This window comes from Macrotis lagotis, chromosome 1 (assembly GCF_037893015.1).
Source record: "Macrotis lagotis isolate mMagLag1 chromosome 1, bilby.v1.9.chrom.fasta, whole genome shotgun sequence".
In the NCBI taxonomy this organism is placed as follows: Eukaryota; Metazoa; Chordata; class Mammalia; order Peramelemorphia; family Peramelidae; genus Macrotis; species Macrotis lagotis.
The window spans coordinates 270,260,233-270,287,478 of record NC_133658.1 but is presented as its reverse complement, the minus strand read 5'-3'; the positions used below and the strand labels follow the sequence as shown (position 1 = coordinate 270,287,478).

At 33.4% G+C, this 27,246-nt stretch overlaps 1 protein-coding gene across 5 annotated transcripts in view; it reads right to left on the bottom strand.

Annotated features, from left to right (window-relative positions):
- Positions 1 to 27,246, bottom strand: part of LOC141504975 (proteasomal ubiquitin receptor ADRM1) — a 163,941-nt gene that overhangs the window by 15,736 nt on the left and 120,959 nt on the right. For 4 of the 5 annotated variants that reach the window (XM_074210410.1, XM_074210409.1, XM_074210411.1 and 1 more), the window contains 5 exons: positions 24,818 to 24,907; positions 21,406 to 21,529; positions 19,571 to 19,699; positions 16,101 to 16,224; positions 14,994 to 15,084 (listed from right to left, as the gene is read on the bottom strand). In XM_074210410.1, coding sequence (XP_074066511.1) covers positions 14,994 to 15,084; positions 16,101 to 16,224; positions 19,571 to 19,699; positions 21,406 to 21,529; positions 24,818 to 24,907 — 558 coding nt within the window. Of the gene's footprint in view, positions 1 to 1,323; positions 6,212 to 14,993; positions 15,085 to 16,100; positions 16,225 to 19,570; positions 19,700 to 21,405; positions 21,530 to 24,817; positions 24,908 to 27,246 lie in introns of those variants that run through there. The other variant, XM_074210413.1, reaches the window with a different exon arrangement.

The window sequence follows — 27,246 nt, the reverse complement described above, 5'->3', positions numbered from 1 at the left end:
CATATCTTTTAACCCAACAATATCACTACTGGGTCTGTACCTAAAAGAAATGCAAGAAAAATAATTTATATGTACAAAATGATTTATAAAATATTTTTATGACAAAGAACTGGTAATTAAGGGAATTCCTATCAGTTGAGGAATGGTTATATGATTGTGATTAAATACTATTGTGTTATGAGAAATGACAAGTAGGATATAGGATATAGATAAACCTGAGATTTGTATGCACTGATGCACATTGAAGAGAGCAGAACCAGGAGAACATAGTAACAGCAATACTGTATGATGATCAGTTGTGAATTATTTAGCTATTCTGATCAATACAATGAGCCAAGATAATTCTGAAGAAAAATGCTAGTAATCCCTGGCCACAGAATGAATGCAGATTGAAGCATAATTTTTTTTTACTTCTTTATTTATTGTACAGTGTGGCTAAAATGGAAATGTTTTGCATGATTTCATATGGATAATTTATATCACATTTCTTGACTTCACAATGGGTAGAAGAGGGGCAGCTAGGTGGCAAGGTGGATAGAGCACCGGCCTTGGAATCAGGAGTACCTGAGTTCAAATCCAGCCTCAGACACTTAATAATTACTTAGCCGTGTAGCCTTGGGCAAGCCACTTAACCATTGCAATGCAAAAAAACAAAAAAACACAATGGGTAGAAGAGAGGTTGGGAGGGAGAGAATCTGGAACTCAAATTTAAAAAAAAAAACCTAAATAATTTTAAAAGACATACTAAAAAATTAAAAAATCACAATCTAAAAAAAATCCAAAAAACCCTTCATTTTGGTCTTTCCTCAGCCCCCAAATAAATGTGGCCATAATAACATACACAGTATATCAAGACCTGTTTTCTCTCTCATGTTACCACTGCTAAAAATCAGAGAATTAGAACTTTGGAAGGGTTGAAGAATATATTTAGAGTTCAAAAAGGTTACTTTAAAACCACTCTAGGAAGAATTCTAAGATTAGGACTTTTGAATTAAAAACAATAAAAAAAACTTTTGGGGGTTTTGATTTCTTTCAACCACAAGATGTGACCCTCAGGGGAAAAATTAATTAGTAATATAAATCACTGCTGCCCCAAGAATTCTAAGGCTTTCATATATGATGCTTGTTTAACAGAAAAGTATTATTAAGCATTTTTCTAATCTGCTTATAACCACATCAAGTTCTGCTACAAAACAGTCTGCTTATTTAGGCTGTCCCCAAAGGACAAATTATTCCAAATACAGGTAAGGCAAAGTAAGTTATCTACAACAGATTTCCCTAAAGGAGAAATCAGCTTGAAATGGTTAAAAAAAATTGATTAAAAAGTAAGTGTCAAACACAATTCTTCTTCAAAAGGACCTTTATTCAGATCTACAATTTTAACATTCATTTCCACAAACCTGTACATACTCCTCCAAAAAGCTAAAGTATGACTGATTTTGTTAATATAGGTGGGTATTGACAGTTATTAAATATTATAAAAATAAATCCATTTCACTAAAGCATTTTCATAGTCTGACATTTTTCATGCAACATTGATAAAATGAACACAGTGTTTGAAAGAATCAACCAAGCACAGTAATTATGTAAGGCAAAAAAAGCGGCTCCATAAGAGTGTAACTCAGGATGTGTGCTGGCATTCTGGGTAGAAGCAAAAGCATATTTTTTCTACATGCTATAAAAACATACCCAAATCAATTGTCTGTGTTCTATCCACTCACTATACAAAGAATTAAGTATTGCTCTATTATACCATTGCCCCAAGATACATGATTTTACTTTTTTTCAAAAGAGGCGAAGTAACAATTAACCAAATTTTGTACTGTTTTTAGCCTTCATACCAAGGGATGAAAAAGGAGTGGTGCTTTCATTTTGGAAATAAATTGACAATAAGTATGTGGAAGATAATAGAATAAATTTAGGAAATGTTAGAAAAGAGTTCATTAGTGTGTTGTGCCTATAATTACAAACCATATTATCACACATCAACTACCAGCAAGCTATATACTGGGCGATCCAAAATCTTTTGTATCCATTCAGATTACAGAAAAGATCTTTGAAAGATTAAAAAAAATCCAAATTTGAGGCATAAGAAAATCAGAATTTTCCAAAGATTTTTCTATTGATGACTTTTTCTTGTTCTATTGACACATTGCTTCATATCCACTTTTTTAATCCTAAAAAAAGAAAACTTAGCACCCAAGATTAGAAGTAACAGGATTATGTTTAACTCTGAAAAGCTTTTACTGATTTGAAATTTCTGACTTAAATATGCCCTTCATTTCCAGCTCTCTCCCAAAGAAAGAAGACTGCAAAATTATGGAATCATAAGATTTAGAATTGGAAATAACTTAAGATGGGAAAACTGAGGTTCAGAAAGGACAAATGACTTGCCCAAGGTCACAAAGTTAGTGCCAAAAGTAGGATATTAATAAACCTAGGTCTTCTGCTTGAAATTAATTCTGGGGTTCCTGTGGTTTCCACAAGACATTTTACAAAACAGCAAGTCATTTTTATCACTGATTTTATTGTTTCACATTTCAGTACTTAGACCTAATAAGGACACAGCAACTCAGCCTAGCAAGCATTCCATTCACCATGGCTCAATAGCTTTTCTTGCTGTTAACAGAAGGGTTGTTTCCAACAATTATCACATAACATTACCAGACATTTGTTGAATGCTCTTAAGGGGCATGATGGTGAACCGGAGGCTTCCCAGAATGCTTTTCCCTATTACATTCTTCACTAAAGCTGTCTTGACATTTAGAAATTATTTTCACTGCATCACATAGGCTATTTCAGGAAGAATTATGAGTCTGAACATGCAAAGAGAAAATTTTGAGCAAGGGAAAAGGGAAGTTCATCTTCCAAGTATCCCTGCTAAGTGCAAACAACTAAAAGTATCGTTAGTGCCACCTATTTGCTTTTTGTTTTTTCTATAACTTAGAATTATAATCATTCTATGCTTAAGGTCTCAAGAACCACAAAGTATATTTTGGCACTCTTCCAAAATCACATTGTATCACTTAAGAGGCCTTTTACAGAGGTATGAAGTATTCTGGAGGTGTCTTGGTTTCTGTGGCAGTCTTAGAGGCAAAGTGGGGACAGGGAGTGCAAACTTCCATGGTCTCTCCTTCAATTTATTTCCCTGAACTGAGACTCCCAAGGTGAAAGTGTTGCTTATTCTTAAGGACCTCACTGTGTCCTTGGTGTCAACTCTTTAGTCTTTCACTTAGGAAGGCACCAACAAGCTACCCCCTACAAATACTGTGTTGGCCACTATAATGTAAACAATATTAAAGTCAAATAAAACAAAAAAAATTTGTCCAGTCTTCCTAGATATTAGATAATTTTTTGTTAAATCTATGAAAAATATTGAATGGAATGGCTCAACAAAATTAATTTTCAGTTTATATAAAAACATACAGTAATTATGATTAGAGAAAAACAACAACATGGCCTGAATTAAGTTTCAATTGGGGAAAATGACCCCCCCAAAAAAATCAGTTAGGTATGAGGGATACAGTTTTAGTCTAATCATATTTTAAGTTATCTAATGAAGTTTTTATCTAATCATAAAAATATTATTTTGCAAAATAATTTGGGGGATGAGTTTTTTAATGTTATATGGGTCAGTATTCAAAATATAAATATACAATTTCTACATCAGTCAAATATATCAAAAGAAAGCATGATCATATTTTAAAAGAACTTATTAAAATTCAAATAAAGAACTTTTTACTTTATCCTAATGTTTTACAAGAATGATGATAAATTTAGGTGTCACTTCGTTCACATGATGATAGGCATAGATATGAAAAAAAAGCATTAAACAAGAAATGTAAAATAGTGATTAAAACATTATTAACTTCCTTTGCTACCAAACTTCTTTTTCTTTTAAAAGAGATTATATAGGAACCAGTAATTTTGGCAGGGCTGCATTATCTTAGGTATGCCTCTTCAAGTCCTCCAAATATCAAATCATTTATTACAAGGTTGACTACCATACAATATAAAGAAGCCCTTTTTGTTAGGGTTTTGTTAGGGTTTGTTAGAGACTGGGATTAAGAGTCTTACCAGACCTGTGATTTTTATAGTCTAGGGAAGTCCCAAGTGAAATTCCCTCTACCAATACAGGATGCATCTTCTCTGCCACTTTAGAGCTTTAGAGTTACCTAGAGCCCTGAGAAGTTAAATGACCTGGCCAGAGTCACGGCCAATATGTGTCAGAGACAGAACTACAACTAGGGGCTTTTAGGCTTTGATGCTAGCTTTCTATGCCATGCTGCCTCCCTCTTCAAAACGTTAAGAAAAAGAAAATGTTAACTGCCCCCAAAATACAGTGAATCTGAATATATACTTTGGGGATATACACTTATTTTTGATTTTTATAACTTACTTGCATGCTTAGACCATAACTCCACCATGACTCTAGCTTTCCTCACCTCAAGTGCCTGGCTATGACACACATACAGACACACCCCCACACACAGACACAGTTCTAGACACACACAGACACACGTACAGATACACATCTCCCTGCCTGTCTCCTTTACTATATTTTGTACTGGCAGATCCTTCAAAATCTATTTTGTGAGAAATATTATGCACATGAATCCTCAAATATATTTAGAAATCAACCTTCAAGTTCATTTTAAGAATATGTAAAAGTTGTTGGTTTAGGGAACAGCAGCCATCTTTGAATGACTATAGATTTAGCAACAACACAGCTGCTTTCCAGTTTCTAATGGTTACCAAATTAAAAGCTTTCAAAACAAGTCTTGACTTTAAAAAGTGTTTTAATTACAAACATAATATTCAAGCCAAACACAAAACTATAATTCCTTCTCTTCAGAAATGTAGGACTTTGTAACCTAATTGAATAATATCATGTATATATGTATATATGTGCATATATATATATATATATATATACACACACACACACACAAAATAAATTGATCTGCAATTTAAATAGCTCTGACATAATATGGCTTTTGACATTTCTACACAAGGAAAAATAAGTCACTCTGATGACCACATGTGCTTAGACAGATATTATACCTATTATTCTTAAATAATTTTAGTTACACCATTTTAAGTAAATGCTGCCCTCCCCTACCCCCCTGCCCTGAAACAATCAGACGTGTTTCTGTAATGTTTTAGAACATGCATATTAAGGGGGGGGGGGAACACAATGATTCCATGTATACATATAAAGCGCTTTCCAATCTAGAGGCAAATGCTTTTTCCAGAATGAAAAGTCAGTCTAGAGTATAAATAGTACCAAACTCTAAAGGTTTGACTTTTCCTACATGGCTAAAAGCAGACTTGGGTGTTTTTCTTCCTTGTTTCTGTCAACATTTTTAAATCATTCTCTATTGTAATAATGTTTCACTTTGGATAGTATATTGATTAATGCATACCTGGCTTGTGACCAAAATGCTAATTTAGTTGTTTTGTCAAGAGTATGTATTTAATTAATGCTTACAGTACCTATCCCCCCCCCCATGGTAAAATATGTAATTAGGCAGCTTTTTATTCAATTCAGTCTGACATTCGGTGTTTTGTAAATATTCGCCTCTGGATCACCATCATTTTATGAGTAGTTCTTTACTTCAGTCCTTTATACCTCTGGGGATAGTTTCCAAGAGTCATCTCTTCCCCTCTCATATTTATTTATTGTCACTGGTTCAATTTTTGAATACTTGAAGAAACCCTTTTTGCTTCATTACAAGTAGAAACATGGAATTCTTCCTGTTACTTCTGTAAATGCTGTTATCGAGTTATGAGGGTGCTTGTAAACTAAACCAGCCACAGTCAATTTCTGTCACATAAAAGGCAATCACAAAAAATTTTCCTTTTTAAAACTTAGTGAAAACTTGATGATTTCAAGTGCAGCTTTATGAAGAGAACACAATTGCAATTAAATTTTTGGCAATCGAAAAATTAATAAGAATTAAATCCTTGATCGGTGAATGATGCTATTTCCATTAAAATTGCTGTTATAAAAGCTGGTTTCTGCTACTAACAAAACCAGAGGAGCTGGTTTGGTGTGGGGTGCAACTTCTTCATGTCCTCTTATCCTGATGAATCCGTTTCAATGGTTCAGTATATATCTGGGCAGTCTGAGAAATTTCTGTCAAAATATCCACCTGAATATAACCAATCAGAAGTCCCAGTATATGGGTTGATGCCTTGATAAAACCACCTGTAGAAAATAAAGATTGATAAGAAAACATTTCATTGAAGGAGAAAACTATTCCTGCATCAGTGCAGGCTGATTTAGAAAATGAAGGGCTTTGAAGAGATGATCTCAGAGCTCCCCTTCAGGCTCTAGATTTTTATTCTATGAAGCCAAGAAAGAGAAAAAAGCAAAACAAAACAGTCTAAGAGAGCAAATAAATCTGGTAAGGCTTACTGACATTTCTGTTTAAATGTACAACTATTAGCAACACAGTGATATACATATATTTATCTAAATATTAGATTATTTCACAAGATAACAGTTTCTTTAATAACATTACCTCAAGAACTTTTAAACTTAAAGGCAAAAAGAAAAAAATACAGCCTAGAGTTATTTTAAAGTTAAGACTTGAGATCTAAACACACTGACAGAAATGTTGTTTTCTTAAAAACATACCAGATTTTGGAGTGAAGATAGGTGACTGGTGAAGAAGTAGAAGATATTGAGAATCTTCAATAACAAAGGCATCAGAGCAATTTAGACTAAATCAACAACTCCCAGGGATATTTTCCAGGGCTAAACCTGGCCTCCATTACTTTCAATTAAGTTGCAGAAAACAGTTTAGTACTGCTACTTTGTTTAAGGGAAGAGAATTAACATTTATATAGGCTAAGTGCTTTCTATAAATGTTATATCCTACTACATGACAATGATTACTAACATAAACATGACAAGTGGTTGTCCAATAGATAACTGAAGAAATCTGAAGAGCCCACATCCTTTTAAGGGAGCTCATTCTACTTGACAATATTAAGTGAAGTTTTTCCTGACTTCAAGTCTAGCTGTCCTATTTGCAACTTCCAATCTCTGCTTTGTTCCTTGATCATCTCCATGATTCCCCTTTGGATGCTTTCCATACTGCAAATGTCTTTATGCAATAGTGTCCAGCACTGGACACTACTCTCCAGGAAGGTGTTAGGAGGGCAGAGTTGGGGGGGGGGGCTGGGAGAGAGGAGGAAACTTATTTCCTTCATGTTCCCAGAAGATCTGATTCAGCATCTTTTTGGTTGCACATTACACTGCTAATTAACTCATATGGAGCTTTCACTTTACCAAACCCCCCAGATCTTTTTCAGAACTAGTATCTATTCATTCTGTCTTATAAGTTCTTCTTTTACCTGAGCTCAAAACCTTACATTTATTCTGACTAAATTTTGTCTTAATGGATATGGCATTAACACTCTGTTCATCCTTTTGCATCCTATTAACTCTCCTTCCCAGTTTTGTATCATCTGCAAATATGATGATCAGATTACTATTGGTAAAAACATTAAGCAGCAGAGTAAGCACAGATCCATAGGGTACTTCCCTAGAGATATCTCAAGCCACAGTGAAACTAAGCCATTATTAACTATTCTGTTTTTTTAGGTTTTTGCTAGGCAATGGGGTTAAGTGGCTTGCCCAAGGCCACACAGCTAGATAATTATTAAGTGTCTGAGGTCACATTTGAACCCAGGTACTACTGACTCCAAGGCCAGAGCTCTATCCACTGCGCCACCTAGCTGCCCCCTATCAACTACTCTTGAAATGTGACCATCTCACCACTTAAGAATCCATGTGACTATCTTTTCATTTAATTCACTCTTCTCTAAATTCTCCTCAAGTATAAAGTACTTTGTTAAAAGATCCAAAGCAGAAGCTATGGATTCTACTTTTTCAGGTGCACTCTTCTCTGGGACCACTTAGCCTGGGTTAAAAAAGAAATCATACTTTCTGTTTTAGAATCTTCCAGTCTTCTTCTTCTTCTTCTTTTTTTTTTTTTAGGTTTTCGCAAGGCAAATGAGGTTAAGTGGCTTGCCCAAGGCCACACAGCTAGGTCATTATTAAGTGTCTTAGACCAGATTTGAACCCAGGTACTCCTGACTCCAAGGCTGATGCTTTATCCACTATGCCACCTAGCCGCCCCTCTTCCAGTCTTCTTATTAAGAATTTTTTAGATTAGTGAAAAAAAATTCACTCATTTAGTATTACATTTCTAATCCAAGGAAACTATGAAACTGAAGATAATAAAACACATTACACACACACACACACACAAACACACACACACAAACACACACAAAACCTCATGAAATGTGTTCAAATGTCCTAACAAAACAGAAGTGTTTACTTTGTTCTAAGGGTGAAACAAAAAATTGGCTATATTAATATATATTATATGAATGTCCTCTCAATTTGTTTCTGGATTAAAAAATCAAAAACCTTCAAACTAATGCTTCACTAAATCTCAAGAGTTAAGAAAGAAAAAATACAATTTGATGATTAAATTATTAACCTATCTGGTATAAAAGGCAACTTTCAAGCATGAATCTTAGACTTATAGCATTCAAAAGGGATCAGTACTAGGAATCAAGAACTGATTTTAGTCAAGGAAATGTCATTAATTTTTTGTAGATTTGCAGTAGGGAAAAATACTTAAATTTTTTTTAAGATTTTTTTTTTTGTAAGGCAAATGGGGTTAAGTGGCTTGCCCAAGGCCACACAGCTAGGTAATTATTAAGTGTCTGAGACCGGATTTGAACCCAGGTACTCCTGACTCCAGGGCCAGTGCTTTATCCACTACGCCACCTAGCCACCCCAAAAATACTTAAATCTTTAAATACTTTACAATACTTAAATTCTGGGAGGGGGAGGTAGAAAAAACTCAAAAATATTCAAATACTTTATAATAATCTATGTTTCTCTAATTTATTTCAAAACCTGAAATTTAATACAATGTACTAAAATAATTCAACTTTAGAACATGACCATTTAATAATGACAAAAAAAAGAGTCAAACTCATATAAATCATTGATGTCGGGAAAAATATATGTGTGCATAGGTGGTTTCATGTCTCATAAAATATATATGCATGTGTCTATTTACATATATAGCTATAGACATACACACATATATGTGGTTGGGGTAAATACAAAGCACTTAGCAAGCTTGGTTCTGAACATACCATGCAAATTGATTTAAATGACTGAGAAAACAAAAGGTTCAAGTTTCCAATCATACTGATTTATTAAGCAAAGTATAGCAATTGCGTAACAAATCAGGACCAGATCTCCTCAACTTGGCATTGGATCCCCAAATGTAGAGGGAGACAGATTATTATACATAAAATAATTAGTAGGATACAAGATTAGATTATCTGATTTCTAACTGGAGAAAAGATTAGGGAGTTCCCAAGGTGGGGGAGAGAGGAAAGTGAACAGGCACAATTCCCTGAGATCAAAAAGAGGTATCTACTCTTCCTTAGTGTCTGAATTCAATCAAAAGAACAAGGATAGAGTGAGTAATTGCTTGATCAACACAGGATCAATTTTCAGATAACACATATCTGCTTGAGATGAATAATTGTGAGAAAACTTGAATCAATTTTTTGATCTGACTTGGTTTTTGATTAGTTAAGAGTCTCCAAGCAATGGGTAGTAATGTTCACTTCCCAGCCATGCTGGGATAGGTTCAAACAAAGCATTCAAGTTTCCATAACCAAATAAAGTTTTCTTCCAAGATAGAAACTGGACTAAATCCATAACTGAACAGAAAGGGAACCGAGTTAGATCCAGAATTGAGTTACAAGATGAAGTCAATTTGGTTCACACAATTCTCACAATTCCCTCTGTTCATTAAGTCCTTAATAGAAGTTTTAGTCTATCACATTTCCTGAATGGTATTTCATGTTGCTTCTGACTCACAAGTCATTTCTTGGTAATATGATACAGTCTACTGATGTACACCAGAAATCTCTTTATTCCAGTGGAGTCTATTTCTCCGGTGGAGAATGAAGTGTTTTACGATTCATAGTCACACAAATGGATGAATATTGCTATTGAACAGATGTGACTCTGTTTCAGGAAAAGGACTGAGGTCATTGAAAGTTCTGTGTAATTCCATCCAAGATCCTGGCTCTCTTCTTTGTCTCCTGACCACACACACTTTGTCTATAGTCTGATTTCTGTCCAGCTTTATATCACAATACAAATAATGGGCATTTTTTCATCCACTTGATTTTACCTTATGTGGACTGTAAAGCTAAACTGTTTTGGGTGGTTTCATGTCTCATAAGTAGAACAATGCCATGTGCAAATAGGAGAATTTCCTGGGTTTTTGACCATCTCTCTCTCTCTCTCTCCTCAATGCTAAACAGTCTCCATAAATTGACAAACATTTTTGGTACACATACTTCTCTATTCTATTTCTCCCTTAAAATGATAATGAATGGATCAAAAAATTAACCTTACTGCTGCACTGAGCAAACAAATTTGTACTAATTTAACAGATAACTGGACATCTTGTTTGAAGAAAGCTTTTAGAATAGTTTTTGTTCTACCAGATACATTTTTTCAAGACAACAAAGAAGAAACACAGTGGGATCTTGTATTTTCTGCATCTTTCAGTCACTTATATAATTACTATTAAGAAATGTTCTGCTGTAAAATAACCTTTCAGAAAGCTTTCTCATTTTCATAAACATATGATTGGTAGAAATACTAGACGGAACTACAGTGACTGGGCTTAAATCCTAGTTCTACCTCTTATTAGCTATACAATCTTTGGCAAGCCATAATTTCTCTGTGTCTCAATTGCCTAGTCTGTAAAATAAGGAAGTTATACTTCTCCTGAGGTCATTAAAGTGACGAATTTATGTTCATATGATATTTCCTCCAGTGATTTTTTTTGGGAGGGAGAGAGTATTAACATTCATTATTTTAAAAAATAATTTGGAATGTCCCTCTTTCAAGTATATAAAATCCATCCTAGCCATAACACTCAAACTACCAAAAATTATTTTATTGAACTTGGAAAAAATGACTTCATCTGAGAACAAAAAGTCAAGAATATTAAGGGAATCAATGAAAAAATGTGAAGGAAGGTGGTCAAGCATTACCATATTTCTAACTGTATTACAAAGTAAGAATCATCCAAACAATCAGGTACTGGATAAGAAAAAGAATAGTGGATCAGCAAAATAGTAATAAATGACCATAGTAATCTAGTGTTTGATAAATGCAAAGAACCCAGCTTTTGGGCAAACTCGTTATTCTATAAAGAATTTCTGGGAAAACTGGAAAGAAGTTTGTCAGAAACTAGGTATAGACCAACATCTTACACCACATACAAAGAAAAGATCAAAATTAGCATATGATTTTGTTATAAGCAAATTAAGGGAACACAGAAAATTTTATCTGGATAAGGGAAAAATTTATGATCAAATTAAGAGACAGAAGGCATTAAAGGATATGAAATGGATTAATTTTGATCATGTTAAATTAAAAAAGTTTTACACAACTAAAACTAAGCAGTCAAGATTATAAGGAAAGTAGGAAGCCAGGAGAAAAAAATTTTTTATAGCAAGTTTCTCTGATAAAGGCTTCATTTCTCAAATATACAGAGAACTCAATCAAATTTATAAGAATGCAAGTTATTTCCCAAATGATATATGGTCAAAAGATATGAACAGGCCGTTTTCAGAAGAAATAAAAGTTTTCTATAGTCATATGAAAAAATATTCTAAATCACAATTGATTAGAGAAATGCAATTAAAACAACATTAAGGTACAACTTTAAACCATTAGATTGGCTAATATGGTAGAGAAGGAAAATGACAAATGTTGGAAAGAATATGGGAAAATTAGGGGCGGCTAGGTGGCACAGTAGATAAAGCACTGGCCCTGGAGTCAGGAGTACCTGGGTTCAAATCCGGTCTCAGACACTTAATGGGAAAATTGCAACACCAATGCTCTCTTGGTGGAGTTGTAAACTAGTTCAACTATTCTGGAATTAATCAATTTGGAATTAGACCCAAAGGGTTATGAAGTTGTGTATATCCATTGACCCAGCAATACTACTCCTAGGTATGTATCTCAAAAAAAAAAAAAAAAAAAAAAAAAAAAATATATATATATATATATATATATATATATATATATATATATATATATTTAGGTTTTTGCAAGGCAAATGGGGTTAAGTGGCTTGCCCGAGGCCACACAGCTAGGTAATTATTAAGTGTCTGAGACGGGATTTGAACCCAGGTACTCCTGACTCCAAGGCCGGTGCTTTATCCACTACACCACCTAGCCACCCCAAAAAATATTTTCTAAAAAAGGAAAAGGACTTATATTTATAGCAAATCTTTTTTGTGGTGGCAAAGAATTTGAAATTAGGAAGATTCCCATCAATTGAGGAATGGCTGGTTTCAGTATATGATTGTAATGGAATACTATTGCCCTATAAGAAATGCCAAACAGGATACTTTCAGAAAAACCTGTATTGTTACAAAGTGAAGGAGTAGAAAACTAGTAGAATGATGTGCAGAAATCAACTGTTAGTGACATAGCTATTCTGATCAAGCCAATAATCCAAGACAATTATGAAAAAAAATGCTAATCCACCTCTAGAGAAAAAAGTGATAAAATCTGAATGCAAATTGAAGCATTTTTTTCAAAAACTTCATGCTTATTTTGTTTAGGTCTGGGTTTCTTTCACAACATGGCTAAAATGGTCATGTTTGGCACGACCACAAATGTAAAATCTATATCAAACTGCTTGCCTTCTCAAGGAAAGGACAAGGGAGGAAGGGACTGAGAGAATTTGATCTGGCCTAAGGTTTTTTGATTTTTTTCTCCCAATCTTTTTTTTTTAAATGTCATTTCCATTTACAATAAATATAGTGGTTCCATGTCAAAGATGAGGAATATAATTTGCTACAGATGTGTTGACAGATCTTTTCTTTTGATCATCTATTTATCATTCTCTTATTTTCATCTCTAAATGCTTTTTGGCTTGGATCTGGCTTAACTAGAACTTATGCCAAGTTTTTTATAAAGTTTTTTCCTCTTTTATTTCTCTGTGTTTTGGGGCACTGAAATTACTCACAATTTTACACCATGTTCCTTTATAAGATTTTACAAGTGAATTTATATTCCATATCTCTGTTTCCATGTTTCTTTTTTGACTAAGGTTATGTGGCTATTAAATGGTAAAAAGGGATAAAGTGCTGATCATTAGGCCTAGAGTCCAAAAGATGTGAATTTAAATTGACCTCTGATACCTTCTAGCTGTGTGATCCATAGACAACTCTCTTAACTTCTGACTGCCTTGGTTTCCTCAGTTATAAAATGGGGATGATAATAAGGCTCTACCTTCCAGGGTTGTGTCAGGAGATCAAATGATAGAATATCTGTAAAGCACTAAGCACAATGTATAGAACATACAGGTGCTTAACAAGTGCTTATTCCATTGTTCCCTTTGCCTCTTCATTTTAGTGACTGCTTTTGCCTTGGTTTGTGCCCATAAGAAATTATAATTAGCATTTATAATTTTTCCCTTTATCCATTTCCTATTTTTAACATTAACAGCTCATTTGAATAGGTAACAATAATATATAGTGATTTAAAGCTGGCAAAACACTTCACAAATATATTTCATTTTATCTTCACAACAATCCTGGGAGATAGGTGTTATTATTATCCCTATTTTACAGATAATTAAGTCTAAACACAAAAGGCTCAAGTGACTTGTCTAGAGTCATAGAGTAAGTATGTGTCTGAATTTGAATCAAGATTTCCTGACTCTAAGTTCAAAATTCTATCCCTCTTCTCATTTAGTTGCCTGTAAGATAAGTTTCAAGTTATTTAAATTTCAGGGGAGAGTTGTTTTAATTGCATACCATGCCATATTCTCATATCTTTTCTTCTATTTTGATACTAATTGTAAGAAGTTTAAAAGTTGAATGTACACAGATAACTGTTTCAAAATGACTCCCACATCAGTAACAAATTAGTCAGTTTATTTTTTGTGATTGTGAAGTTGTTTAGTGCTAATCCTGTCTAGTGCCTTTTGAATATTCTTGACAGTAGTATCTATGATATAAACTTTCCTTAACATCAACTGTTTCTCAGATCTGAACCATATTTCCCAAAGTATTTTTCACCATTTTAACTTGAGCCCAACGTTGCATTATAAATGCATTGGAAGTTAAGACTAAATATTGATTTAATCTGAATGTTCTTATTGTTTTTTGCAAATTTTTCTACTTCATCATTCTTTGCAATATATGTGCATAATTAAAAATTATCTTCATGTTAGTCATTTTTCTTATGTTTATCATGAACATTACAAGAAAAAATGATCATTTATCACATAAATTTTTCTTGTATTAGGATGCACAATGAAACAACTCAACCAATTCCTTTATATGCATCTTCAAGGAAAATCAGGAGCTATTTTTCCATTTAAGCTGCAACTTTCTTATATATTTTGGCTTTATTAATATGAGAACTAATATATTGACAAATAGGGGCTTCTTGTCAGATGCCAGTGTGTTGACTTGCTGGCATCTGACAAGAAGCCCCTATTTAGAGTACCAACAGTGTAGTGGGCTAAAAATTAAAAATCTTTGAAGTGCTATGGCCAACCAAAACTGTGTTTCATTCTGTGATAATCCAGAGACACTAAAATTCATTCTGTGTAACAACCAACCTTTTTTCATCACTGTGAAGCAGAAGGGGACTTGCACAGGACAGGCAATCATTTTCTACTTTGCTTCATGAGTTGCTAAGTCCAAAGAATTCATTGTCGTCATCATCATTTGCATCATTTTGCTAGACTATTGGTGTAAGTTTTTCAAACTTTTAATTCTTTTTTTCCGGTTAATAAGTTATAATGCATTTGACTAGAAAGAGTTTTGGACTAGACAGACTTTTTCAAAACAGACATCAGCCTGTTTGGTGACAACCCCTCTTTAAAGCTTACCTTGTGTGCCATTCTTCCTCATCTTTGGCACGCTCTTTCCGGGCTTCTCTTTGTTTTTCTTCTAGTCTTTCTTTCTCCTGACTGGCTAAATCTAAGATAAATGAGGACCATTTTAGAAATAAATTTGAATGGGAAGAATTCATTTCTAAATTTAAAAAGATATATACCTGTACAGACGAAAATTAAAAATGAGCTATGTAATGAAAAAAAGAACTGGCTTTAACATTCAAAAAGAAATTAAATTGGAAAATGAAAAATCTCTAAATTAAACTTCATTTTGGTTAGAAAATTATGGAGAGTTTGCTACATTTCATGATAATAAAATCAAAAAGTATGAAACAAAAGAATAAGCTTTGATAACAAGACATTGTTCTTGATTCTCTATTCTTTTTAAAACTAAATTAATAATTTTAACATCTGTGCCTTATTAAATTTCAAGTACTAGTATGAATGAAAGAGCTGAATACAAAGATTTGCAGATCACAGGGAAGAGCAATGAAGGAATAATTTGGTAGATAAACAAACCGATCAATTTGGGGGAGTTGCTATGCTCCAACACAACTTTGTTTGAGTTTAAGACACTCTCCCCATCTACTCAAAGTAGTTGGCTCATCTCTGCCTTCTACACTCTTTAAGTCTCAGCTCAATGCCTATCCTTAGCAGGATGCCTTTTCCAGTGCATTCAACTGCTGTTATCTTCCTTTTTCAGATTATTTATCATCTGTTCTCTGTATCTCTTATATATATACCTAATTACTTACATATTCTTTCCTCCATTAAGAATGTAAGTTCCTCTAGGGTAGGGACTGTATTTTTTTGCTTTTCTTTATATCTACAACCTTCAATGTCTGGCACACAATAAGCACATAATAAGTATATGTAGAATGACAATGGTATGCATTTACTTTTTTGAAATAATAGAAGATAAACTTATTTTTCAATATTGTACAACATCCCTTGACGACACTTAGGGTTATCTTTACTAGGCTGAGAATCGCTGGTTTAAAGTTTTTTGACTAAAGTGCTGGCATGATTTTAGCATGGGCAAGAATATAAGATGAAGCTAAAAACAGAGGAGGTTATAATAATTCAACAATAAAGACATACCCATGTTACCATTTTCCATGCCTCTGATATCTGGACGAAGGCGGCAATCGGTAGGAGCTAAAATCTTTTCCATGCCCTTTTCTAGTTCATTGAGGCTCACAGTAAAACTGGTAAAATTATACATCTGGAAAAAAATACACATGGAAAAATTGTTACTATAATGCCATTTATTTTTACATATCAGTTTTTAACTTTTAAGCTGATATCATTATGCAAAAAAAAAAACCCAAAGCAGAACAAAAAACAAAAGCTGTTTCATCACATTTTGCCTGGGATCAAAATTGATTATTGCATTCTATTGCTTTTATTGGTCTCCTGGTTTTGCTGCTGCACTGCATCAATTCATGTTCTTCTCAATTTCAAATCCTAATTATTTATTACTGTACAATAATAATAATAATTTCTATTCATTCACCACAACTTGTTCTGCCATTCTCTAATCAATGGGTACCTACTTTGAGTTCAATTTTAAAGTACCCCAAAAGTGCTATTTATCAATATTTATCCTTGGGTTATATGTGAGTCAAAAGATGAGAAAAATTTCCTAATTTTAATAATTCAAAAGTTCTAACTAATATAGTTAAACAATTTATAATTCCAACAGTATATTAGTTTGCCTGTCTTTCCATAATCTCTCTAACACTATTTTCATCTTTTGTTATCTTTATAACATTTTCATATCATTGATAACAGCATTCTTTCTTCTGAAAATTATCCATATTCTTTGCCCACTTATCTACTTTGGAATGACTCTCAGGTATTTGAGTCAATTCCTCATTTATCTTAAATAAATAAGACTTTTTAATCAATGATATTTGATGCAAACATTTTTCTCTACCTCATGACAGCTTCTTTTCTTGTGCTGGCAAACTGATTTTGTTCAAAAACGTTTTAATTAAAATGATCTACTTTGTCTTTTATGATCTTTTCCATCCCCGTAGTTATAAATTTTCCCTCTAACCATAGACACAAGAAGTATGCATCTCTTTCTCTTCTCTACTTTTTAAAAATGATATGACGTTTTATATTTAGGTCACTTATTCAACTGTGGTATGTGATGCAAATTACTGGTTTAAATCCCATTTTGTACCAAGATACTTTCCAGTTTTCCAGGAATTGCTTGTCAAATAAAGAGGTATTTTGCCAATATTTGAGTTCTTGAGTTAAGCCAACATTAAGCTAACATAATGAGTGCTTCTGGATCTTGATTACCCAGTTTGTTCTGATCTAATTTTCTTTCTTTCTTTCTCTTTCATAAAACTACACAAATAGTTTTAATGATCTCTTTCAGGCTTGTGTTTTCATCAGTGTAGGGAGCATATCCTGAGAAAATTCTCTCTACCAATGAAGATCAACAACTATTAAGTCTTAGAGGATTTCTTGGAGTATTAGGAGGTTCCAGGGATTTACATAGCTAGTATGTATTAAGTTAGAAATTGAATGTAAGTCAGCCTAAGATGCTGGTTCCCTATTTACCATATCATGCTGTCTCTCACCTTTTAATGATTATTCTTTTAAAATAAGATTTGGTATTTCGGAATGTTAGACTCCTTTCCAACTTTTTTTCCTTTCATTATTTTCCTTGAGATTCTAGACCTTTCATTTTCAAATGCAATATTATTATTTTGTTTAGGGTTTTAAACGAAAAATCTCTAAATTAAACTTCATTTTGGTTAGAAAATTATGGAGAGTTTGCTACATTTCATGATAATAAAATCAAAAAGTATGAAACAAAAGAATAAGCTTTGATAACAAGACATTGTTCTTGATTCTCTATTCTTTTTAAAACTAAATTAATAATTTTAACATCTGTGCCTTATTAAATTTCAAGTACTAGTATGAATGAAAGGTTTAAAGGAACTTTTTGATAGTTTGGAAAAACATTAAATTTGCAAAATAACTGAAGTAGTATTATAATTTTTATTATATTGGTCCTGCCTATCAATAATGAATAAATTTTCAATTATTTTGTTTTCTTTCTTTCTTTCTTTTTTCTTTCTTTCTTTCTATAAAGAGTATTTTGCAGGATAATTATTCAAATCCTGAATGTATCTTAAGATGTTAATTCCTAAATGTTTTATGTATTTTGTAACTTTTTAAAAAGTACTTATTAATTTCCTCTTTATATTTTTATGTAACTATATAGAAATGCTCATGAATTATTTTAGTTTTTGCAAGGCAATGGAGTCAAATGACTTGCCCAAGGTCACACAGCTAAGTATTATTAAGTGTCTGAAGCCTGATTTGAACTCAGGTACTCCTGACTTCAGGGCCAGTGCTCTATCCACTGCGCCACCTAGCTGCCCCAATACTGAAGATTTTTGTGGATTTATTTTGCATAGTAATACTTTAATGAAGCTACTGTTTCAGTTTCCTCTTCAATTCCATGAGATCTTCTAAGCAAACACTCAAGTCATCTGCAAAGGGGAATCATTTCAACTATACTGATGTCCATACATTTTATATTTCTCTCTTGCTTTATTGTATTATTAATATTTACTGTCAACTAATAATGAATAAAATATACAATAATCTTTGCTTTCTTATTGTTTTATAGAACATGTTTTAGCATTTCTCCATTCCAAATAATGCTAGTTCTTAGTTTCAGATGTATGCTTTTAATTAAAATAAAGAAGGGCCCTTCTATGCTTATGTGTTTTTAAGATAAATGAGCACAGTATTTCATTGAATACTTACTCTGGAGCTACTGGTGTTGTTTTTTGGTTGGTTTTGTTTAAAGCTATAGTTTTAGTGGTCCATGCTAGTAGAAAACTACAAATCTTTTTATCTTGGATTCAAGCATTAAAAGGAACGTGCTTAATATTCAATTCAACAACAATTTATCAAGCAACAATCATGTGTTAAGGAAATGGGATTACAAGGCAAAAATTAGGAAGATTGTGTTTTAATGTTCGAAAAGGCAGACCAGAAAAATTCATCTTTGTAACAGGGCTTTTTAATTCTTTTTGGTGGCAAGACTTCTTTGTTAGCTTGGTTAAACTTCCCTTCTTTGAGAACCTTTGAGAAAGTTCCCTTCTCAAAATGATTATTACCTACATTCACAAATTTCAGTGTTTAGTGAAAACTGAACTGTAATTTTCCCCTCATTCAGGTTGACTGACTCCCAGAGTCCATGAACCCCAGTTAATACCCCTGTTTTAGAAGACAGAAAGACAGTAGAGTACCCCAACAATCATTTGAGGAAAGACAATCTAAGTTTAAGATTAGGCATGCAAATGCATTCCCGTGTTCTTCTAAGATAGCATGACTAAGCCTCTCCATACTTCTCCAGCCAATGTCCAAACCTCATACTTCTTAAGCTCAGATATGTTCTGCCTCCAGATTTTATTCCCTATGACCTCTTCCTAAAAGACAATAATAGTACTGAGCTACTATGTGTCCCTACATGACTAACATTAGGATTACAGAAATACCTTTATAATCAAATAACTATTCTACTATGCATTTACCTGAGAAGAATTTGGTGGCCTTGTGTTTATCCTCCAAAGGAGTTTACTGCCAGGTATGACTTGCACAGTATCTTGGATCTCAGGCACATCATCAGCCACATCACTCTCAGATTTTTCAGTCTCATTCTCCTAAAATATGTAAAACCATATATTTAATAATGAATTTATTCATTCAACCTACAAACATCTATTGAGTACCTAGTGGAAAAGGAAATCATACAGAGATAATTTAAATACATAAATACATAATTTAAATATATACACATCTTATATGGATTAGAAAGTACAAAATACAGTGGCAAAATCAAGCATAAAGTATTTACTGAAAAAAGAGAACCAGGGACCCAAAGACTTAATGAAGGGAAGAAACTGATGGATAAAAAAAGAGGGCAAGTCATTCCAGTCACAGGTAATAGCATGAGCTAAAGGAATGGCATCATGGTGAGTGTAATGTCTTAGACATTAGGTTTAGATGAATATGGGTGTGAGAAGGTGGGACAGAGGCAGATCAAGAAGATTCTTGAAAGTAAGGCAAAAGACACTCAACTCTGCCTGGTAGGTAATGAGAGCCACTGAAGATTTCTGAGAGGAGAAAGAATTATATTCATAAGGAAGCTAATGTGGCATTTTGAAGGAGGGAAGAGGGGCAGAAATACTGGAGGCAGAGAGAGCAATTAAGTTAAGCAGTTAAGAGACCACTCCAACAGTTCAACTAAGTGGTAATACAGGTTTAAAATCAGGGCAATAGGAATAGTAAAAAAGAAATGAAAAATGGTATGGGGGGTAGAACTGACAGAACTTGGTAAATGATTAGATAAGAGGTTATGGAGAGGGCAAAATTAGACAACATCAAAATTTTTTTTAACAAGACAAACATTTCAGACTCTTAATTCTGAGTTCCATGTAGTCATCTGTGAAGAGAAACCTCTGTTAAAATGTCAATAAAGTTTGAGAATTCTGGAAATAAATCACATTTATGATCTAATAACTTATTCCTTTTACTCCAAGAAATTAAGTGTGTACTATTAAGTAAATTATATAAATAAATAAAATTCAAAATTCATAAGAATATTAGTACTATATAAAAAGTCCTAAATCAGAAAACACCTTTAAGAAATAATGACTTTTTGGGCAGTTGGGTGGCACAGTGGATAGAGACCGGTCCTGGAGTCAGAAGGAACTGAGTTCAAATCAGACCTCAGACACTTAATAATTACCTAGTTGTGTGACCTTGGGCAAGTCAACTAACCCCCACTGCTTTGCAAAAAAGGCAAAAAAGAAATAATGACTTTTTAACAGAAGAGGTACATTATTTCTGAGCAAGTACAAAAGTACAATATTGCACAGGGCTAAGAAAAATAGACTTTCTTCTTAATACTGGATTATTACTTAAAATATATGGGCTTATATGTATTTAAGCATTAATTATCAGGGTGAAAAAATCACAGAACTTAAATGTCTTTCTGGGAAATATGCTAGAACACAGACCTTGTTAGAAGAAATACTTTTAAATAAGCTGTATTTTCTTCTCTTTGGAGAGGTAATCACTAAGACATTAGAAAGATGTGAACTCAAATGACATTCAGCTCAGTTTTCAGTTTCAGTCAACTCTAGAAACCAGCTAGCCTTTTTCATTTTGACAGGAAAATTATAACTACCCCACTCAATTTCCATTTCTTATCTAGGGACACTAAGGTACACTGTGGTCTTCTTATAGGTTAGTTAAAAGTAAGAATGATTTGCTAGCTAATTTGTACATATTTACTTTGAAGTCTTTCATCCATCTATTTTTTTCTCAGATATGCTACAAAAATTCCAAGTATTAGAAACCTTACCGGTTTGGGTTTTTTCTGGTGGTCACCTTTCCTTTCATGTTTTTTATAGGACTCATAGGAAACAGGATCTATGCCCCATAAACACTCCGTCCACTTGCCATATATCATGAAAAGCTTCTTTTTGCTGTGGTTAAAAAAAAGAACTTTATTTTCCTTTCTGCACTGTTAATATTAATTATAAACTATTCATTTAAATTAGCAAGATAATTTTAAAAGTAACTCTAGCTTCTCTTTTGGCATTTTTTTTTCCTACAGAATATCTGGGCTGCCTCTGGGCACAAAAACACTGAAAGACTACTTTGGTTCATTTATTCATATCAGTATGGACAGAATACTCATGCTCGTAGTTCATTCCCTTCTCATTAACTTTTTTAAAAGTTAAGATTTATTGGAAAGGCAGAAAAGAGTGCGAAGGTGTGGAAATGTAAAAGATGAAGCCAAGGATATATAAGGAACAAGCAGAAGGGAGAAAAATGGTTTTCTTTAAAAAAGGTTATATTACAAAATGTTCAACTTTGCATTAAGGGTTAAGAAAGTAGAAAAAAAGGCAAAGATGTTCTAGCATTACAGAAGAGTGGATCACTACCCTTAGGTAAGAATTTGGAAGAAAGGAATAAATTAAAGGACTGAAAAGGATGTAGTCATTCATGTAACAAGTGGGTAAGAAGAATGATATACCTGCATTCAAAGCTTAAGGGATGACAAAGTATCTGATTTGTCTGGTGATAAAGTCAATATTCCCTTAAACTTAGATTTAATTACTCTAGAGGTCAATTTTACATTTGTTTAACTTCTTAAAAGGTACGAAATATGTTTTACATTATTCTAGCATGGAGGGTAGTAGAAGAATGCCACCTTTGAAAGTTCTGCCTGGAATCAGTATTAAACTTGAAGTCAGAAAAGATCTGGATTCTAAGAGTGCCTGTGAAACTGGAATGTATGAACCCTGTGCAAGATGTTTAACCTCTTTGAATATCAGTTTCTGCAACTGTAAAAATGAGATAAGAGTAGGTTTATTGGGAAGATCAAATGTAGAAATGCATTTCAAGAGTTTTATATGCCTTAAAGTACCATGTAAATGTTAGTTACTGTAAAGGCCCTACTATCTATAAAGTTCATACTTGGGATTGGGCAAGCATAGTGACCTAACAATAAGAAAGATTATCTGTCCCCAAAAGAAGAATTACATTTAAAAAGGTACACTTTCAGGGATAATGCAATCTAACTTAAAAGCAGAAAACCAGAAAATCAAGAATACGTAAGAATGAGCACCCTCAAAATTAGTGAGCAACAGGAGTCCAAATTACATGCTCCTGATAATATCCCTTGAAAATATATGCCTTGATATGAGAATTAAAAACAATTTTCATGTTGCAAGACTGATTCTCTGGCAGTGAAGAACTGCTGTGTGCACAATGTAATATTTCGCTGTCCATTCAAATGTGTTAAGTTGAATTCTAATTTATTCAGAGGAAAACTTCTAAACTCTTTTTTCAAGTTATTTTATGGGTTATTTAAATGGATTTTTAAACCCAGTAGGACAGAGAAGACTAAGAAATATAAATGTTTTCATTTTAAAATGTAAATTTTCAATTAAAAGAAACCATAATTTAATTTCACTTTTTTATTTCTTCAATGAGCAAACTGAACTTCAGAAAGGTGAAATGAAATGGCCATCAAGAATCACTTTTCACAAAAGTCACTATGAAATCAGGTAAGGCAAAAGACAGGTCAATTATCACAATACCAGAAACAATCTGCTTGCAAAAAATAGAAGAGTATTTGAATTATGAAAACCCAAAAAGTTGATCATAAAAAAAGTAGCTCTCACCACAAACTATATATTTCCCCATGTAACAGATGTATCCTTTTTTTGAAAAATTTGGGGTCTAAAAACTGGGAGAATCTTACACAGTGGTTGTAGATTTTTTTACTTGCATTTCCTGCTTTTCCATGCTTGTTGTCTTTTGTTACTGGTATATTAGCTTATGTTTTGTCACATTCTACCCAGAAATGGTTCAGAGAAGATTTTCACAGAGTGCAGAATTCAAGTTAAAAGTGATCTAGTTTGCAAAAGTGAATGGAAATCATGCTGCTGAACATCAGTTTGGTCCTCCTCCAACTGAGAAAACAATCTGAGACTGGCTCCAGGAAGAAGAAACACTACTGAAAATACCCTGGCAGAAGAAGGCCATGAGAGGCAAGTCAGCAAAATGGCCTGATTTAGAGAGGGAATTTGAAGAGATGGATTGAAGAGCAAAGGGCAATTGGAATTCCTTTGTCCACAAAGATGGTTCAGCATGAGGCAAGAAGAACTGCTAATGAAAAAGAAGTTATTAATTTCAAAGGACACAATTGGTGTTTCAGGTTCATGAAGTGGAATGGACTAAGCATGGGTCCATGCACCAGACTTGCCCAGACAGTGTTTGTGGCCAACCACAGACCAGAGCACAGGCAGGAGAGCAGTCAGAGCCTCTCCTAAAACAATGATTCGTCATCAAACATAGATGAAGACAAGCTAATGAGTGGAAGTTTTGACAGTGATGAGATAATTGAATTTTATGATGAATACAACTTGAGTTCAATAACTATATATAATACATTTTTCCCCAAATTTTGGGCCCCCAAATTAAGGTGTGTCTTATTACATAGGGAAATATGGCAGTTAATGAGGCTCAAATTTAAGCAAAGGAATGCTTAGGAACAGGTACAAGGCTAAATCAAATTCACACTTCTGATTTTGGAATTGGTAATGTGATTTCTCTAAAGGAATATATGTGAGAAGATTACACAAATCATATATTATTAAGATATTTATATAATGATATAGAAAAAAATCTTCCTAGGATTCTAATCACCTATCACTATACCAAAACCCATCTATTAAATGTTTTCCTACCCTTTCTAACTTGAAAATAGGTATATATAACCAAATATAATAAAAACAGAACAGTTTAATGATTTTAATCAAGAGTAAAAGGAAGCAACAAAGGTTTCATTTTTAATACTGGGAAAATTATTCAAGCATTTTACAATGTCTCATCATAAGAAAAGCAACAAGAAGTAAGGACTAGAAAGTCCATCTCAGAGTAAGAATGACCTGGGTTCAAGTCCTTCCCCAGACACATACTAACTACATAACTCTGGATAAGTCATTTAAACTCTATGTGCTTCTTAGAAATTCTCTAAGACTCTAAAGCTGCAGAATAGTTGTTGATTTGCACTGGTAGAAGTTTCATTTACTGGGAGTTCCTTTCTATGGATGAAATCATAGGTCTGGATGGAAAAAAATAAGTTTGAAATCCAAAACTCAATTATTTTCAAAATTTAAAATCCAAATTAAAGTAATTTTTATAAAAGTTTGTTTAAAGACAGAAACTACTTTGAACCAACAAGGATTATTTGCACCCACCTTTTGTCCTGAATGTATCCTTCTATTTTATGAAGTTCTTTTCCAAACAGCCCACATGGTTTAAAGTTAAGTACACATTTATCTCCAGTTCTAGAAAAGAAACCATAAAATTCCACTGCATTATAAAAATTTTCCTATAATATTTCAAAGATTACAAGCAATTTGTCTAGGAAGCAAGTATAAATATTCAATGTTTACAACCAGTTCAAATAGAATCTTTTTACCAATCTTTGTTGCTGTCATCTGATGACTTTCCCAAGTCTTCTGCCTTCCTTGGTGACCCAGGCACAAGCTTCCTCTTCTCCCCATCCCATGCCATTATTCCTGACAAATTGCATGGTCATCACATAATGACCCCAATGACCTGAGCCTCTCAATTTCTTACCCTCAAATTCTACAACATCCAGTAAAATTCATCAAATATTTATTAAATACTTAAAATATGCCAGGTACTGTATGAGGCACTGGGAATACAAAGACAAAAAAGAAACAATCCCTCTCCCTAGGAGCTTACATTATATTGGTGGAGAACAGCATGTGCAAGTAAAGTAATATGATGTAATACAAGATAATTTCAAGAAAAATAAGAGAAGATGAGCATCAGGAAGTGACTTGAGTACTACTATTAAAGAAGCTCAGGATTCCATGAGGCAGAGATAAGGAAAGAATGCATTTTACAAATGGGAGACTACTTGTACAAAGCCAGAGAAAGAAAGGAGTTGAAATCTCATGTAATGGTATGAATGAGTATGTGTCTGGAACAAAGAATGAGCAAAAGAAAGATATAAGAAATAAGACTAAGATTAAGTAGAAATCAGCCTATGGAGGCCTATAAAGTCTATAGGCTGAGAATTTTTTTACCTTAAGAGGCCACAAAATTTTTCATAAAGTCTAATGGGGTCAGATGTATTTTTAGGAAATGTGTTTAAATTGGCAGCCATATTTGAACTAGAGAGCAATTAGGAGGCCATTATAATACTTTGTGTAAAAATAATGAAAACTGGAACTAAGAGTTTCTCCACATGCCTACAGGCTATCTAGTTGTAAAAGTGACACTAAAATTCAAGGGAAGGATAAGGATACAAGATACAAACATGAGAGTATATATTTAGCATTTAATATTTATTAATTAGGGAACCTAAGTGGTGCAGTGGCTAGAGTACTAGGCTAGACTGCCTTCTGTGGGGGGGGGGATTGTAAAACTCAAAATAAATAAAATCTTTCTAGAGTACTAGGCTAGCCTTAGACACTTTCTAGTGGGACAAGTCATAACCCTTTTTGCCTCAGTTCCTATCTGTAAAGTGAGCCAGGGAAGGAAATGGCAAGATACTCTAGTATCATTGCCATGAAAACCTCAAATGAAGTCACTGAGAGACATATTTTACAAACCTTAATGGAAAATGTAAATTATTTTTATTTCTAGATTCTGGACTTATTTGTATAGAGATGATAACTGAAACCATGGGAACTGATGAGAGCACCAAGGGAGAGAGTTTATCAAGATAAAAGAAGACAGGGAGAGTGAGCCTTGAGACCACCTTTACTTAGCTATCAGAAGAGGAAGATGACCTAAGAAAGAAAATCAAGGAGTGGAAAGGCAAGGAAAAGATATCAGGGAAGAAAGACTATTCAGGAGGAGGGAGGGGTTATAATGGAGTCAAAAGCTGCATAGAGATTGAGTAAAACAAAGACTAAGAAAAATCCATGAGATTTAGTATTAGGATCTTTGTTAACTTTGTGTAGTTTGAGAGGAATGATGGGTTTGAAAGCCAGATTTAAGGGGATTAATAAATAAATAGAAAATGAAGAAATATAAGCAACTGAAACTGATTTTTCTAGGATTTTGTCTCTGAAAAGGTGAAAATTTTTATACATACATATATGTAAAGATATAGATATAAATGTGATAGTTTAAGAGAATGGATTTTTTTTTTAAAGATGGAAGAGACCCCAGAATATCTATAGCCAGAGAGAAAGGAGCTGCTATGAATGAGTATGAATAAGAAAGAAAATGTTTGAAGTGGGGGAGGGGGAGGGAAGAAGGGGAGCTTCTTAGAAGATATGGAAAATACTTCAGTACAAATGGAGGGTTAGCTTTAGGAAGGAAAAGGCCTAGCTCTTCAGAAACTAGAGCAAAAAAAAAAAGAGAATGGGGAATGATGGACCAATATTTGAAGATGTGGAGTGGGAGTAGGAGAGGAATCTTGTAAAGGAAACCCTCTATTTTTTCAGTAAAGTATATAGCAAGGTCTGCTGTTGAGAAGGAGTGGGAAGAAAGTGCATAATGAGAGAGGTTTGTAATAGCCACAGTGAAGACTGTAATAGAAAGTCATTCAGGGAAGAATAAAAGGTTTGCTGTGCAGAAGTGAGGTACTAGTTTGAGGTTAGAGGAGATAAATTTGTAGGGAACCCAGTTAATATTATTACAT